Consider the following 18190-nt stretch of genomic DNA (forward strand, 5'->3'; position numbering starts at 1 on the left):
AGACCCTTGTCCTCACTGCAGAACCTGGATAATGAGTATGAAAGGGTCAATCAAACCAGGATGAAGTACGATGGGACCACTTGTGTCCTGGGCTTCTTCAGTTACCCTGAAGGCCTGTTAGGAACCCTAGAAGTACTGAGCAGGTGGGGCTCTGGCAAACAAGACCTCAGTCGCAAAACAGGCCATTTGGAATATCTCAATGGCTGTTCCAGCTAATGAAGGCCATAGCAGAATTAAACTTCCAAAACAATTTGGTGTCCTTGCCATTGGTTCGAGGTTTCGTTCCATCAAGACACACGTGGAAGGTGGTCTGCAATGGTTTCTCCTCACTGAAAGATTTCATGCACAAGTATTTTTCTTTCCTAGCACAACTCCCAAACCCTTCAGCGATCAAGAAATGACAATGGAAGCATGATTATGTTGCTTGGAAGGGGTAGACAGAAAAGTAGAGTTGAGGCTACAATCAGATTAACCATATTTTTATCAAATGGCGGAGGAAGCTCGAGGAGTCGACTGACCTACTCCTGGTCCTAATTCAAATGTTTGTATATATGTTTGTACACAACAGAAGTAGCATGCTATAGACAGAACTAAACAGCCCCACAAGCAACAGATTAGGTCAAAGTTCTCCAGTCCTGCCACATATTGTGAATAGTGGTGGACAATTAAACAAAGTAGGCAAAAATGCCATGAACATCCCCATTCCCAATGATGGTGAAGCCCAGCAAGAGTGAAAAAGACAAGACTGAAGTATTTACTGCCAACTTCAACAACAAATGTTAAATGGATGATCCCATCTCAGCCTTTCCCTGAGGTTACAGATATCAGTTTTCAGCTAATTGCATCACTTCATTTGGTATCAAGAAATTGCTGAGGGCACTGGGCACAGCAAGCAAAGCAACAGGCTACAACAACATTCCAGGTGTAATGTTAAAGCCTTGTACTCCAGAAGAAGCCTTGCTGCTAGCCAACCTGTACGAGTACAGTTTCAACAGGCTTGGTCTCCTTATCTATGAAAGGACATACTTACCATAGAGAGAGTGTAGCAAGTTTGCCATACTGATTCCTAGGATTAAAAGGGATTGATAAAGTAAATGTAGACCAAATGTTTCCTCTTATGGGGCAATTTAAAACAACAGGTCACAGGTATAGGTTGCGAGGTGGTAGATTTAAAACTGAGATGAGGAGGAACTACTTCTCGCAGAGGGTGGTGAATTTGAGGATCTCACTGCCCCATAGTGCGGTGGAGTCGGAATTGTTGAATGGTTTCAAGAGAGAGATAGATATATTTCTAATGAAAAAAGTGACAGAGGGATATTGGGAACAGATGGGGAGTTGGATTTGAGATTAGGGAGAGATCAGCCATGATCTGATTGAATGGTGGAGCAGGCTTGAGGGCTGAATTTGCCTACTTCTGCTCCTAATTCCTATGTTCCTATGGGATGCGGTTGTATGAGGACAGATTGTGTAGACTGGGCCTATATTCATTGGAATCTAGAAAAATGAGAGGGGATCTAATTGAAACATATAAAAATCCTGACAGGATTGGATAGACTGGATGCAGGAATCCTGTTTCATCTATCAAGGGAATCTACAATGGGGGAAATCACAGTTTCAGGAAAAGGGGTACTTAGATAAGAAGAAAATTCTTCACTCAGAGGGTGGTGAACCTGTGGAATTCCCTACCACAGAAAGCTGTGGAGACCAAGTAAATGAATAATGGTGAAGCAGGCTCAAAGGGTCGAATGGCCTACTCCTGCTAGGATTTTTTTATGCTTCTAACATCGATGTTTACCAATAGGCTAGGGTCTTACACAGCATAAAAAGGAAGGTGGTTGCTGGAGGGCAATCATCTCAACCCCAGAACATCCCTGCTGGTGTTTCTCAGTGTAGTGTCTTAGGCCCAATCACTTTCAGCTGCTTTAATGTCCTTCCTTTCATCATAAAGTCTAAAGTGGAGATGCTTGTTGATGATTGCAGTGTTCATTTGCAACTCCTCAGATGATGAAGCCTCAATGTCTGTATGAAGAAAGATGTGGGCATCATCAGGTTTGGACTTACAAGTGGTAAATAAAAAATGAGCTACACTAGTGGCAAGCAATGACCATCTCTGAACAAGAGCCTATCCGCCTCCAGCTAGTATCCAACAGCATTAACACCCTGGAGATTGAAGGGAAAGGGTTAATGTTTTTTTTGTACTCAATGTATTTTGTGCCTAAAAGGTTGAACTTTGTACCTGGAATGTATCATAAACATAGCCCTTCCTTATGGCTAGCCTCCCCTTTGTTTATATTGCTCCTGGTAGTAGTATAAGCCATTTGTTCATGTCTTTCATCTTTTACTTTTAGTAGTATAAGCCATTTGTTCATGGTTCCCTCCCTTGTTTATATCATTCTGATAAAACAAACAGTTAAATATAGATGTTAGGGGGTAAGTCTTTCTTTCTCGTAGGCTTGTGTATGATTTAAACAAAGGAAGCAAATGGTAGAGTGCGAGAATGGCCGTTTGAAGGAGGACTCCCACTGGGACAGCTGCACTTGTACTCAGTCACCTCAAAGGAAAAGCTGCGGGAAGAGCAGGGGACCAGAGGTGGCACCTTGGCTTCGACTACCAGGAGAATTGTGCTTTATGACCCAAGGATACCAGATAGTCTCTAACCATGATCCAGAGACTATCAGAAGCTGTTAAAGGAACTATAATTTATGATCAAGGACTGTTAACTGGGCTTTGCTTTATGGCTTGTATTGGGAACCCTGATATATAAATATCCACGCTTCTTGTGTTCAGAGAGAACTTTGGCTTCCGCTTTCAAGGGGTCAAGTTCTCCCATAAGCTTGTGAGAATAAAGCCTGACTGTATTTTGACTCATACCAGCCTCAAGAAGTATATTTTCCGACTTCATTTTGGTGCCGAAAGCCGGGAGACCCCCGGATCTGTTTGCAGGACTCTGTTTGCGGGCCCCGGTTGAATGGCCACAACCTGTGTACTGGAATAGAGTTCTGAACCTAATAGGGTGAGTCAAACTACAGTGGGCTGATCATGTGTGGTGCGAGTGTGTGAGAGTGAAAGACATCTGAGCTGAACACATACGGACAAGGAGGCATTTGTCTGTTATGGATTCTCAAGTGAGTGTAAAGACTGGAGAAAAGTTGCCTGAGGTGTGATGTTCAGACGTGAGTGAGAAAGAAAGAAACTGTCTGTGTGCGAGAGAGACTGTCTAAGTGATCTCCGAAGTAGAAGTAAGCTTAATAGTGCAAGCTTAATAGTGTAAGCGGTGGTACGGAGGGATTTGATCACCCCTGACAGGTAACACCAGACTCTGATAAGAGCGACCTAGGAGTGGGAGAGCGAGAAGGGAGAATAGAAGGCTCCAAGTGGTGAGTATAAAACTTATCTGTATTATGGTGGGATCACAAGCACAAAGACAGTGGGGACTTCCGGAATCCCTGATAAATGAGTGTATGACTGAGAGGAACAAATTCATTAAACAGATGAGAAAAGGGGGGTGGAACTTATCCTGCCCTCTGGGCCAACAGCATAAGTGGTTGGATAAAGAAAAGAGAAACATGACAAAGGAAATAGGAGTATTGTTAATACATCAGTTAGCTGGACTAATTGAGCAAGTCGTCACCTCTACTCAGAAGTGGAGTGAGGATAAAGAAAGGATTAGGGAGTTAGAATGCAGAGTAAGGGAACTGGAGAAACAAAACCAAGTATTAGAAGAAAAGCAATGGAGAGGGGAAACCATTCCTCTACCTCCTTATGAGTCCACACAACAGGGACTAAACGCTCTTCCAGAGGAATGGGAAGCCCTAGAACACAACTTAGTGCTAGTAACCCAAGGGGGAACAGATGCACAGCCAAAAGTAAATTATGAACCATTCATCTCAGGTGAGAGGCAGCAGATAATGGCTTCCCTGGGTAAATTACAACCTAGAAGCGCAAACACTAAATTCTGGGAAGAATTAGACACAACCTGGGTAGGATGCCTATTACACCTGAGAGACGTACACCAGCTGGTCAGGGCAGCCTGTCCAGCGGATAAGTGGAGACAGGGAGCAGGTGGACCCGCCGCTCCTCCAGCACAGGATTATAGTGGGGGGCAGTGGACACATGTAGTCGCCCTAACATCAGAGATAGATGCCCAACAGACACCCTTCACACAATTTAAGGTAGAAATTCTGAGAGTATTAGGGAATGCTCCCACTAACTGGAGCAGATTGACCACAACGAAACAGCTAAAAGGAGCTTCTGAATGTGGGGGATGGTTGTCCCAGGTACATCAGGAGTGCTCTGGACAAGGAAACCCAGTTCGAGGGGATTGAGCGTTCATCCAGGCTTTTAAGGATGAATTCTTTAGTGTTCACCAAAAAATCCTTAAAATGGGAATTCTCAGTACCCCGAACTATGATGAGTTGGTAGAATGGGCTAATGGCATACCTGGAGGTGGATAGGAGAGATCTTAGTTTTTGTATTTCAGTGTGTTTGTGTGATCTGGTTTCTAGTCGAATGTAGGTGGTTGTTGTTGTATTAAATTGAGAGCAGGAATTGTTGAAGCCTTTGTTTGTTCTCGTGGAGTGTTTATTGCGGATAATAAATGACCTTAGTTTAGCCTCAGGAGAACTGGGAAGGTGTTAAGACTGTTAAAGATTAAAGTGATAAGATTTCTTGCATTTACTTCTGTTTTGAGTTTTAATTACAGTTTGGAAGAAAGAAGAATAAAAGTGACTGTCTTAATCCAAGCTCTGTATTCTTTTAAATGTTTTACTTACATCTCAGTTTAAGATGTTAAGTTTGAATGAGTGTTGGAAGCTTCCATGTGTGTCTGTGTGTGTTTAACACAGTTGTTTGTTTTGATGTGATTTTACAACAGTGGGTTTGATAGAGTTTAAATAAAATTAGAAGATAAATTGAAGTTTCAAAATCAAAGTACATAATTTGAAGTTGGAAATAGCCAATTTGAATTTTGAATAAACCTGTGTTTGAATTTGTTAAGAAAGGATTTAAACCTGGGAGGGAACCATGTGCTCTCTCCTTTGTCTTAGAGTGAAGATTATGAGAGAGTTAGTTGAGAAATTGGGAGAAGAAATTAAGTAATTTTATGGAAAAGTAGATAAGCAAGAACAAAAGAATGAGGTAAATGTACTGTCTATGAGTCAGTTTAAAATATTTTAAGTGAAATGAATTGTAATTCTGCTTATTTCACGTTCCAGCAGGAGATTAATCAATTGAATCTTAGTTGCCAATGCAAATTGTCCTTACAAATGTCTGATAGTTTAATATTCTGTAACCTGGTTAAAATTATGTACTGCCATTGGAATTTTATGTGCTATCTATTGTTCAAAGTTTGCCAAATATTGAGCATTGTCAAGTTTAAAATCTAGCCAGTTAAAATCAAACCAAAATGTTTCTGATTAATTAACTAGTGTGTATTGTACCGACTTTGGTTTTGATTTGGCGCCTGTTGTTTTCCTCGAGTGCGGGGGGGGGTTTAGAACATAGAACATAGAAAGCCACAGCACAAACAGGCCCTTCGGCCCACAAGTTGCGCCGATCACATCCCCACCTCTAGGCCTATCTATAGCCCTCAATCCCATTAAATCCCATGTACTCATCCAGAAGTCTCTTAAAAGACCCCAACGAGTTTGCCTCCACCACCACCGACGTCAGCCGATTCCACTCACCCACCACCCTCTGAGTGAAAAACTTACCCCTGACATCCCCCCTGTACCTACCCCCCAGCACCTTAAACCTGTGTCCTCTCGTAGCAACCATTTCAGCCCTTGGAAATAGCCTCTGAGAGTCCACCCTATCCAGACCCCTCAACATCTTGTAAACCTCTATCAGGTCACCTCTCATCCTTCGTCTCTCCAGGGAGAAGAGACCAAGCTCCCTCAACCTATCCTCATAAGGCATGCCCCCCAATCCAGGCAACATCCTTGTAAATCTCCTCTGCACCCTTTCAATGGCTTCAACATCTTTCCTGTAATGAGGTGACCAGAACTGCGCGCAGTACTCCAAGTGGGGTCTAACCAGGGTCCTATAAAGCTGCAGCATTATCTCCCGACTCCTAAACTCAATCCCTCGATTAATGAAGGCTAGTACGCCATACGCCTTCTTGACCGCATCCTCCACCTGCGAGGCCGATTTAAGAGTCCTATGGACCCGGACCCCAAGGTCCTTCTGATCCTCTACACTGCTAAGAATGGTACCCTTCATTTTATACTGCTGCTCCATCCCATTGGATCTGCCAAAATGGATCACTACACACTTATCCGGGTTGAAGTCCATCTGCCACTTCTCCGCCCAGTCTTGCATTCTATCTATGTCTCGCTGCAACTTCTGACATCCCTCCAAACTATCCACAACACCACCTACCTTGGTGTCGTCAGCAAACTTACCAACCCATCCCTCCACTTCCTCATCCAGGTCATTTATGAAAATGACAAACAGCAAGGGTCCCAGAACAGATCCCTGGGGCACTCCACTGGTCACTGACCTCCATGCAGAGAAAGACCCCTCCACAGCCACTCTCTGCCTTCTGCAGGCAAGCCAGTTCTGGATCCACAAGGCAACAGCCCCTTGGATCCCATGCCCTCTCACTTTCTCAAGAAGTCTTGCATGGGGGACCTTATCGAACGCTTTGCTGAAGTCCATATAGACCACATCCACCGCTCTTCCTTCGTCAATGTGCTTGGTCACATTTTCAAAGAACTCAACCAGGCTCGTAAGGCACGACCTGCCCCTGACAAAGCCGTGCTGACTACTTTTGATCATACTAAACTTCTCTAGATGATCATAAATCCTGTCTCTCAGGATCCTCTCCATCAACTTACCAACCACTGAGCTCGGTTTAAATTGGAAACGGATTGGATTAAAGGGGTTTGGATATCACAGTTATGGTGTGTAAAGTATGATACAACTGCCGCTTGATTATTTTTATTATACAGTATAGCACTGCTATATAGACCCGGAAATAAAATCAAACCCTGAAAAGCCTTCACCAATTTTGTATAATATAGTTATATATTATATGTTGTGTGTTGATAAAACATAATTCTGTAGGAGCTTCCTGTTTTCCTCGCCATACAAATGATTAAACTAGAGATAATGTCAGGGTACATTATATAAAGATTGGAGCTGTATGGTATGCGATTTTAATGGGGAATGCGATGTTTTTTGATGAGATTATTTACAAATGAATGGATGTCCAACTGCAGGCAAAAACCAGTTTAAAGTGTTATTTAATTCATACTAAGCTTTCTATGGAAGGGGGGTGTGTAGTTAACTGTATAATGTACGAGCTAAAGCCATACAGATATCGGGAAATTGTGAACAGAGCTATTGCCCACTATACTGATGAGATTAAGAATTACCACAAACCGGACAACCGGATTAACCCCTTATGAATTAATGACAGAATCTTCACTAAAAGATGAATTCAGGAGATATGTGTTGGAACGGAGCACCCAACTTAAAGGGATGCGCAAATTGGTAAAAGACAATCCGGGACAAAGAGACAGAGAGAGAGAGCTTGAAATGCTCCGTGACGGGCGGGACGTTGCGTCCAAGTAAAAGCACTACTTGACAAACCTGGGTTCGCCCCTCAATGGAAGGGCCCCTATAAAGTTAAGATTGTGTAGTGTGCTTAATTCACAGATATGCGAGACGGTTGACCTCCAAGCAAGCTGAACGGGTTCGCGGGCAGTGGCGCGTGGGCGGTATAGCCTTTGGACCATTGTATAACGGTTGCGCGGGTTATTAGTTAAGTGATAGGATGATTTTCTTGCTGCTTCTCACGACCCTTGCCCTGCTAGTTATGGAGGGGAAGTATAGATGGAATTGTGTAGACTTGAGGATAGAGCATCGCAAGCTTCTCTGTAACGATGGCTCTGTCTATTGTAACCTTCCGATACATGGAATAAGTCCCTGGGAGGTAACCCGTAGGGACCGCTGCTTGGGATTCCTTAACCATAGTAAGAAGTTTAACAACACCAGGTTAAAGTCCAACAGGTTTATTTGGTAGCAAAAGCCACACAAGCTTTCGAAGCTCTAAGCCCCTTCTTCAGGTGAGTCCTTAACCATGCCATGTTGCTAACTCTGTTGGAGGGGCGAGGTGATTGGGGTCTCCCATGCATGTAATGTGGTGTAACTGGAATTTTTGGTGTTTAGCTGAGGGACCGGGATGGATCTGTACACGGCAACAGCAGAGGGCTCGGGAGGATATGTACATCAACACGAGATTTGGTCGATCCAAGCAATCGTTGTACCAATCCTCTAAAATCCGACCCTATCACATGAACTCTTTCATGTATATATCTCACTTGTATGTATTGCAGTCAAAATTTTGAGCAAGTGCTGGGTCTGCTCACATATTCCCATGCACGAAAGAAAGGGGGGAAAAGTCCTTTATTCCCTATCCCTTTGTCATCTCCGGGAATAGTAGAGGGGATTTCGAATCAGGATGGAACCCACGATGGGACATGGAAGTGACATTTAAAAACCCCATCAGGCATGTTGTGAAAAACCAACAAGGGGGGATCTATCTGCTTGGTAAGAAATGGAACCATACTTATTGGCCGTAGCTACTGTACCCAGCAGGTTAATGTCACCAGTGGTGCCTGGGCTTTGGTGCAACAGATTACAATCCATTGCCCCACTGCTGATGTCCTGGTCAGACTCTCCTCTACTTATATGAGCAGCATGACTGCATATAACGGTACCTGTTGTATCTGTGGAAACAATGCCGAACCATGGCTTCCTTGGGATTGGGTAGGATCGTGTTATTTAGCATAGGTGGTACCCTATATTCACCATTAGTGAGACAGAATGGTTCTTTATGATAGCTTTCCCACTTTATGGGACAGCAAAAGCAGCTCAGGAACTTATACATATGGCCTCGAACTTGGAGAGAATTGCGAATGAAACTAGAGACAGGTTCGAGGAGGTGAGCACAGCCTTCTCTGAAGTATCAACTGAGGTTGTAGCTATCCGGACTGTTGCTTTATAGAACCGATTGACACTTGATTATGTGTTGGCTTTCCAGGAAGAAACGTGTGCTATAATTGAATCTGAATGCTGCACATATATCCCAGATGGTTCGGAAAATATAACTCCTTTGGCAGATCATATCAAACGAGTGACGATGACAATACAAGGTGAAGGGAGCCAATATCATAATTATAACCCTCTGGGATGGCTGGGGCAATGGTTCGGGTCGTGGGGATCATACCTGATGCACGGGTTAATTGTATTAATTGTCATTGTTATCGCATGTTGTATTTGTATGGCATTATTGAACGAACAGCCCGAATTATGCCGAGTGCAAGTGTACAGGCAGAAGGGGCAGACTTCCTGATGAAGGAGGTAGGCCCATATATATTGGTAACATTTGGCTCTGAGTTGGTCATGGGGCCATGTTTGCACTTGGCCTCTGACCAAAAGGGGGGATTGATGAAGGGAAAGGGTTAATTTTTTTTTGTACTCAATGTATTTTGTGCCTAAAAGGTTGAACTTTGTACCTGGAATGTATCATAAACATAGCCCTTCCTTATGGCTAGCCTCCCCTTTGTTTATATTGCTCCTGGTAGTAGTATAAGCCATTTGTTCATGTCTTTCATCTTTTACTTTTAGTAGTATAAGCCATTTGTTCTTGGTTCCTTCGCTTGTTTATATCATTCTGATAAAACAGACAGTTAAATATAGATGTTAGGGGGTAAGTCTTTCTTTCTCGTAGGCTTGTGTATGATTTAAACAAAGGAAGCAAATGGTAGAGTGCGAGAATGGCCGTTTGAAGGAGGACTCCCACTGGGACAGCTGCACTTGTACTCAGTCACCTCAAAGGAAAAGCTGCGGGAAGAGCAGGGGACCAGAGGTGGCACCTTGGCTTCGACTACCAGGAGAATTGTGCTTTATGACCCAAGGATACCAGATAGTCTCTGGATCATGGTTAGAGACTATCAGAAGCTGTTAAAGGAACTATAATTTACGATCAAGGACTGTTAACTGGACTTTGCTTTATGGCTTGTATTGGGAACCCTGATATATAAATATCCACACTTCTTGTGTTCAGAGAGAACTTTGGCTTCCGCTTTCAAGGGGTCAAGTTCTCCCATAAGCTTGTGAGAATAAAGCCTGACTGTATTTTGACTCATACCAGCCTCAAGAGGTATATTTTCCGACTTCAAGATCATCACTGACCAGAAACCAGATCAGTCATATAAATACCGTGGCTACAAAAGTAGTTCAGAGACTGGTTATTCTTCAATAAGGGATTCACCTTTGACTCTCCAAAGTCTATCCACCATCTATAAAGACAAATGTTAGGAGCATGGTAGAACACGCTACTTGTCTGAATAAGTGTAGTTTCAAAAACACTCAAGGAGCTCAACACCAATCCAAGACAAAGTAACCTATTCACAAACTTAAACAATCACTCAGGTAAGTGGTGTATTGTGGGAAGAGTGCGTACCATCTCCAAATAAGCTGCAATAAATAGCCAAGGCTTCTTTGGCAGCACCTACCAAAGGGATGTTACAATCCCAGCTGACGTTACAACTGAACAGTCAGGTTCCAGAATTGAACCCTGGCTCAATAGACCAGAACTTGGAGACATGGATGAACAAAATCATGGGACTGCCCGTTAACAAAAATAAAACATTTCTTCAATGCGGAAAGATCAACTGGAAGGAATGCAGAGATTCACCAGGATGCTCCTGGGATGGAAAATTTAAGTTATGAAGAGAGGTTGGTTAGGCTTGGGTTGTTTTCACTGGAGTAGAGAAGACTTAAAGGTGACCTGATTGGGGTGTACAAGGTTATATGGAGCATGGACAGAGCGGATAGGGAGCAGCTGTTCCCCTTAAGTTGAAGAGTCAGTCACAAGTGAACATAACTTCAAGGTGAGGGGTGGGAGGTTTAAGGGGATGTGAGGAAAAACATTTTTTACAGAGAGAGCAGTGATATCTGGAATGCGCTGCCTGGGAGGGTGGTAGAGGCGGGTTGCCTTACACCCTTTAAAATGCAGATCAAAGTTACATAAAGTAATGCGAGTTCAGGCTTGAATGATCAATTCATAAATCTGACATTTATGGGCCTGGTGTGTATTCTGTTTTATAAAACTCATCTAGTGCAATTTGTAAAGTTAATGCTAAGGGAAGTAGTTGAAGCAGCCAGTAGTTGAAGCTCTGACGAAGGGTCGCCCAGACTCAAGTGGAACATGGAATGCTTTGATGAAGCATTCCATTCCATAGAGCATTCAGCTTTGACATCTAGGGCCCGATTTTACCATTTTCATTCTAAGTGCTGAATCTGGGCGTAATGCAGATCCGACTTAGAAATCTGCTTTCATGCGCCCCCATGCGCACTCAGCCTGAAAAAAAAATCGCCAGTCCCATTCGCGCTGTGGGCGGGGCTTAGCGCGGCTGAAACGATCGGAGCTCTGAACTGCGCATGCGCAGTTAGAAATAAAATTGAAAAAGCGCACCTGTCACATTGCTCCCGGGCTGGATAATGCCTCTCCCTAGCCCCACCCCCACATTACAGACCCACCGCCACCCAGAACAATCGTGGCTCCCTCCCCACTTCCCCCCACCGATCTCAGGCAGAGAGATCCCCCCTCCACCCTACAGATATCAGGCAGAGTGATCCCCCTCACCCCCAGCCTGGACCCTCCCGCACAAGGCCCCATCTCATTTACACCCTGATGGCTGTGTGACACCTCCCTCTCTCTCCCCTGTTGCTAATCATTAAGGCACTCATCCACCACCACCCACCTCCCCTCCCCCCCAGCAGCACACCTGCAAGTGCTCACTTGCTTTCCCCTTAATGCTAACAAGGAAACTGCATGGAACTTGCTGGAATGCTCTGTCAAACTGCCTGCAGCTGATCTGCCCTAACGAAGGGCAGCTCCATAAAAAAAACTCCAGAATGGCCAGGCAGGCAGTACAGGACAATGTGCGCATGACCAGCCCCCTGATTTTCTGAGGACGACTTGGGGAGGCTGCTGGATGCAGCAGAGGCGAGGCGGGCCACCCTCTTCCTCCCAGGAGTGTGCAGACCCAGGGGGGCTGATGGCCATGCGGCCTGGGAGGCAGTCGCCGCCTCGGTCAGTGCCAAGGCACTGGCCCCCCGATCGCGAGGCAGTGCCGGAAAAAAATCAGTGACCTCATCCGTGCAGCAAGAATGAGTGCTGAATCCCATTTAGCATGTTCCCCCATATCTCCCCCAGATCCTCCCATTTCCAGCACCCGACATGCTTTCAGCTCCTGACCCCCAAGCACCTCCTTCCTTTCCCTCCAATGAGCCCCACTGTGTTTGCCCTCTAAGGGTCACCACCTGATTCTCTGCATGAGTCACACCACCATTTATTTTATGGTTCCTTCTGTCTCCACAGAAGAAGACCGAGCACAACACTCGTGAGAGGGCGAAGACAGGGGGTGGTGAGCCAGACATAGAACATAGAACATTACAGCGCAGAACAGGCCCTTCGGCCCACGATGTTGCACCGACCAGTTAAAAAAAAACTGTGACCCTCCAACCTAAACCAATTTCTTTTCGTCCATGAACCTATCTACGGATCTCTTAAACGCCCCCAAACTAGGCGCATTTACTACTGATGCTGGCAGGGCATTCCAATCCCTCACCACCCTCTGGGTAAAGAACCTACCCCTGACATCGGTTCTATAACTACCCCCCCTCAATTTAAAGCCATGCCCCCTCGTGCTGGATTTCTCCATCAGAGGAAAAAGGCTATCACTATCCACCCTATCTAAACCTCTAATCATCTTATATGTTTCAATAAGATCCCCTCTTAGCCGCCGCCTTTCCAGCGAAAACAATCCCAAATCCCTCAGCCTCTCCTCATAGGATCTCCCCTCCATACCAGGCAACATCCTGGTAAACCTCCTCTGCACCCTCTCCAAAGCCTCCACATCCTTCCTGTAATGTGGGGACCAGAACTGCACACAGTACTCCAAGTGCGGCCGCACCAGAGTTGTGTACAGTTGCAACATAACGCTACGACTCCTAAATTCAATCCCCCTACCAATAAACGCCAAGACCTCCAGGTCCTCACCCTGTCCGAGGAGCGGGTGCTGGAGCTCACCAGAGAAGGGGAGACGCGGGCTGTCAGCAACAGCATGGTCGGTCTGCTGTCCAGACGCGAGCACCTGTCATTCCTACACTCACTTTGAGGCAACTTCTTGGGGGCACGAGTTTTGGGTGCAAGGGGCAAGGTGTAAAGGAGATGTTCGAGGCATTTTATTTGCATAGAGAGGATAGTGGGTGCCTGGAACTCACTGCCCGGAGAGGTCGTGGAAGTGGAAACTATAGGGACATTTAAAGGGGCATCTCTACAGCTATCTGAATGGGATGGGAATAGAAGCATATGGCCCCCAGAAGGATAGGGGCAAACAAATTCTATCTAAATGGAAAGAAATTACAACATGCTGCTGTGCAGAGGGACCTGGGGGTCCTTGTGCATGAGAGGCAAAAACCCAGTCTGCAGGTGCAACAGGTGATCAAGAAGGCAAATGGGATGTTGGCCTATATCGCAAGGGGGATAGAATATAAAAGCAGAGATGTCTTGCTGCATCTGATGTGGAGTTGCCTCAAAGTTTGCTGCATCTGTACAGGGCATTGGTGAGGCCGCAGCTGGAATACTGCATGCAGTATTGGTCCCCTTATTTGCGGAAGGATATATTGGCCTTGGAGGGAGTGCAGAGAAGGTTCACCAGGTTGATACCTGAGATGAGGGGTGTTGACTATGAGGAGAGACTGAGCAGATTGGGTTTGTATTCGTTGGAATTTAGAAGGCTGAGGGGGTATCTTATAGAGACCTATAAAATAATGAAGGGGTTGGATAGGGTAGAGGTGGAGAGATTCTTTCCACTTAGAAAGGAAACTAGAACTAGAGGGCACAGCCTCAAAGTAAAGGGGGGTCAGTTTAGGACAGAGTTGAGGAGGAACTTCTTCTCTCAGAGGGTGGTGAATCTCTGGAATTCTCTGCCCACTGAAGTGGTGGAGGCTACCTCGTTGAATATGTTTAAATCACGGATAGGTGGATTCCTGATCGGTAAGGGAATTAGGGGTTATGGGGATCAGGCGGGTAAGTGGAACTGATCTACTTCAGATCAGCCATGATCTTATTGAATGGCGGGGCAGGCTCGAGGGGCTAGATGGCCTACTCCTGCTCCTATTTCTTATGTTATGTTCTTATTAAATCAGATGGGTAGCCTGGTCGCTACAGGGTTGGAGGGCCGAAGGGCCTGTTCCTGTGATGTAATTGTCTGGGTTCAGTGTTCTATGCTCAAGGGAGCCATGTGATTCATGTGTTTGGCATCCCGGATTCCTCTCCCTCCCTTGCACTTAACCTTGTGCCCTGTGTTTCAGGGACAGATCCTGATGCCCCGGGGCCTTCTGGACCGCAGGCCCCAGCTACAGCTCCTATCCATCCTGAGAACGATAGCTCGGACGAGTCCTCGGAGGATATGGGTGAAGGGATCTCCGAAGGTGACACTGTTTATCAGTCAGCTTGTACCTCACAACTCACCATAGCAGAAACAGGCACGTCGGTGGGTCCAGTTAGTGTTGAGGCTTCTGGGTCACAATCTGGTGAGCACGACACATCTGCTGATGTACATTGGGTGGAGGAGGAAACGTCCGAGGCCTCTGGCATGCGGGGGCTTGCTGGAGGCGAGGACTCAGCTGGCCCCAGGCTACATGCTGGGCCTCTGAGATCACTTCTCCCTCAGCTGCTGGAGATGCAGCAACCGAGCCAGGGAATGCAGGAGGGGCTGACGACCACACTGGACCAACTGCAAGGCTGCTGGGAGGAGTCCCAAAGCTTTCAGACGGACCAGCTATTGCCCGTCATGCATGCTTCCAATGCCAACACTGCAAGGGTGGCGTCTGCAGTAGAAAGCCTGGGGCAGGGGATCCTCACCATGGGTGGCAGGCTCCAAGCAATGGCCGAGTCACAGCAGAGGAAGGCCCTGAGGGCGACATGGGTGCAGTCGACCACCCCCTGCACATTTGGCATCCCTGCAATTGCAGCGAACCCCGCAGCCCGGGCTTCCTGATGGGCCTGGTCCAGGTTGAATTTGATGTCCTGCCCAGCCCGGGCAGACAGGGCTTCAGTGACCTGCTTGACACAGGTGTGGACTGAAGACTGGGAGATGCCACAGACATCTCCACTCAGGCTCTGGAAGGCGCCAGTCGCATAAAAGTTCAGAGCAGCCGTCAATCTGACAGCCACTGAGAGTGGGTGTCCCCCCCTCCCCTTGCTCCTAGGCGCCAGGTCCTGCAATAGGTTGCACATGTGTCGCACAGTATCCTTTCGGAGTCGGAGACGTCGGCAGCATACAGTGTCCGACATCTCCTCAAAGCACACTCGTACACGGAACTGCCGGGGTCTTTGCTCCCTCCTTCTCCGAAGCCCCCGCTCTGGGTGAATGGTGGCCACCTCCTGCCTCTGATGGTCGTCTCCCTCCGGTCCTGCAAGTGGTAAGGCCCGGGCCTCCTGGGCCCGCAATTCTTCCTCCAGTTTCTCCTCCTCAGCTCCAGCAGCAACCAAAAGAAGAGCAAGATCGATTGGTTGCATTGCTGTCATTTAAATACAACGAACAATTAACTCACCCTACCTCTTAGTTAGGTTTCTAAGTATCATTCTGCAAATATTAATAGAAGCAAAAATAAACATCTGTAAGATGAGACCCTAATGCAGGCCATGCCATTTAAAAGCAACTCCCATTCTGTCAGCTGAACAAGTACCAGCAATAACGGTAGAACGTTTTATTAAAATGGGTTAAACGGGAGTGTTTGCCACAATTCTATGTGCAAACAAAATCAGTGCTCTACAAATGGTTAAAAGTGACGAGATGCATTTCAAAATTTATTTGGAAGTCAGTGAAGCAGTTTTGAATTGTTAGTGCAAAGAACACAATAATTGGAATGCTTCCTCCTGTGCCATAAACCTCTTATGATTATGAAAGTTGTAATTTCAGAGAAAACATTTGGACAATACTACGTGTGGCACTAAAATAAAAGCAAAATACTGGAGATACTGGAAATCTGATTTAAAACAGAAAATGCTGGAAAAGCACAGCAGGTCTGGCAGAGTCCGTGGAAACAGTTAACATTTTGAGTCGTACGACTCTTCTTCAGATGCTGCCATACATGCTGAGTATTTTCACCATGTTCTGGTTTAGTATTATATGTGGCATGTGTTTGGTTAAATGAATATGAGCATTGTTGGTTCTGATCCCAATCTTTGGTTAACCATGTGGGTCTGTCAATACAAGGAACCTTTAAATTAAACGTAACCAGGTTTCCATTTTAAGAGCCTCAAAGAATATATAATTTCAGAAGGGCCATTGTCCTGAAAACAATTGTTCGATTAGCAATTTTTGACATCGTCCACATTTCCTTTGATTTTCAGTTGAGGTTTTGTTACCTTTAGAAAGCAATTTTCGAAATTTTTGAGTGGTAGCCAGCTGCTGCTCAGTATCGTCAGAGAAAAGCATCTGTACCATTTCCCTTGAGATCACACCCTCCTGAATTGAAAATACAATTTATAAGATATAAATAGCATCATTTCTTTGTAACAATCCAGCAATTCATAAATATTTAACACGAAAGCAATTATGATACAAAAGCAAAATACTGCAGACTTTAAAAAGTTGAAATAAGCAGAAAATACAGAAAGACTGGGCAGATTTGGCAGCATCTGTGGAGAGAAACAAAATTACATTTCAAATCCATAAGGCTCTTCTTCAGAACTAAAGAAGGGGAGAAATGTGATGAATTTTACACTGTATAAGGGGGTGGAGCAGCTTCAGGCACTGATAGGTAGGAGCTAGAAGAGATTGCAACAAAGATGCGTAGGGAACAAAACAGAGGAAGCATTAATGACAGTGTGAAGGGCTACAGAAGATGCTGATCATGATATAAAGGCAAGATTGCAGAATTTTTTTAATGGGCGAACAAAGGTCAGTGCACAATGAAAGCAAAACTAAAGTGACAGATGCCCAGTGGGCGAGATGGAAGGGAACTTCACCATGGAGCAAAAAATGTTTTGGATTAGACATAGAAACTAGAAGCACGAGTAGGCCATTTGGCCTTTCGAGCCTGCTCCGCTATTCATTTTGATCATCAAATTCAATATCCTGATCCCCCCCCTTTCTCCCCCTATCCCTTGATCCCTTTAGCTCCAAGAGCCATAGCTAGTTTCTTATTGAAAATGACACACTGTTTTCAATTACATTCTGTGGTAGTGAATTCCACACATTCACCATCCTCTGGGTGAAGAAATTTCTCCTCACCTCAGTTCTAAAAGGTTTACCCCTTATCCTCAAACTATGACCCCTAGTTCTGGACTCCCCCACTATCAGGAACATTTTTTTAATCTACCCTGTCTAACCCTGTCAGAATTTTATAAGTTGCCATGAGATCCCCCTCTCATTCTTCTAAACTCCAGTGAATATAATCCTAACCGACTTAGTCTCTTCTCAGATGACAGACCTGCCATCCCAGGAATCAGCCTGGTAAACCTTTGCTGTACTCCCTCCAAAGCAAGAACATCCTTCCTCAGATAAGGACACCAAAACTGCACACAATATTCCAGATGTGGCTTCACCAACGCCTTATGCAATTTCAGCAAAACATCCCAATCCCTATACTCAAATCCTCTCGCTGTGAAGGCCAACATATTTGCTTTTTTTTTACTGCCTGCACGCTCACTTTCAGCGACTGATGCACGAGGACCCCAAGGTCTCGTTGAGTATCCACCTGTTTCAATTTATATCCATTCAAGTAATAATCTGTCTTGCTATTATTGCTACCAAAGTTGTGGAGATGCCAGCGTTCGACTAGGGTGGGCACAGTAAGAAGTCTCACAACACCAGATTAAAGTCCAACAGGTTTATTTGGCATCACGAACTTTTGGAGCGCTGCTCCTTCATCAGGTGACTCACATTAACCTGGTGTTGTGAGACTTCTTACTGTGCTACCAAAGTGGATAACCTCACATTTATCCATATTATACTGCATCTGCCATGCACATGCCCACATGCTCAGCCTGTCCAAATCACACTGAAGCACCTCTGCATCCTTCCCCCAGCTCACCCTTCCACCCAACTTTGTATCATCTGCAAATTTGGAGATAATGCATTCAGTTCCCTCTTCACAATCA

At 45.4% G+C, this 18190-nt stretch overlaps 1 protein-coding gene across 3 annotated transcripts in view; it reads right to left on the reverse strand.

Moving 5' to 3' along the window:
* Positions 1-18190, reverse strand: part of LOC144509457 (importin subunit alpha-7) — a 167029-nt gene that overhangs the window by 103617 nt on the left and 45222 nt on the right. For all 3 annotated transcript variants that reach the window (XM_078238359.1, XM_078238360.1, XM_078238362.1), the window contains one exon: positions 16454-16553. In XM_078238359.1, coding sequence (XP_078094485.1) covers positions 16454-16553 — 100 coding nt within the window. The remainder of the gene's footprint in view (positions 1-16453; positions 16554-18190) is intronic.

This window comes from Mustelus asterias, chromosome 21 (assembly GCF_964213995.1).
Source record: "Mustelus asterias chromosome 21, sMusAst1.hap1.1, whole genome shotgun sequence".
NCBI lineage: Eukaryota > Metazoa > Chordata > Chondrichthyes > Carcharhiniformes > Triakidae > Mustelus > Mustelus asterias.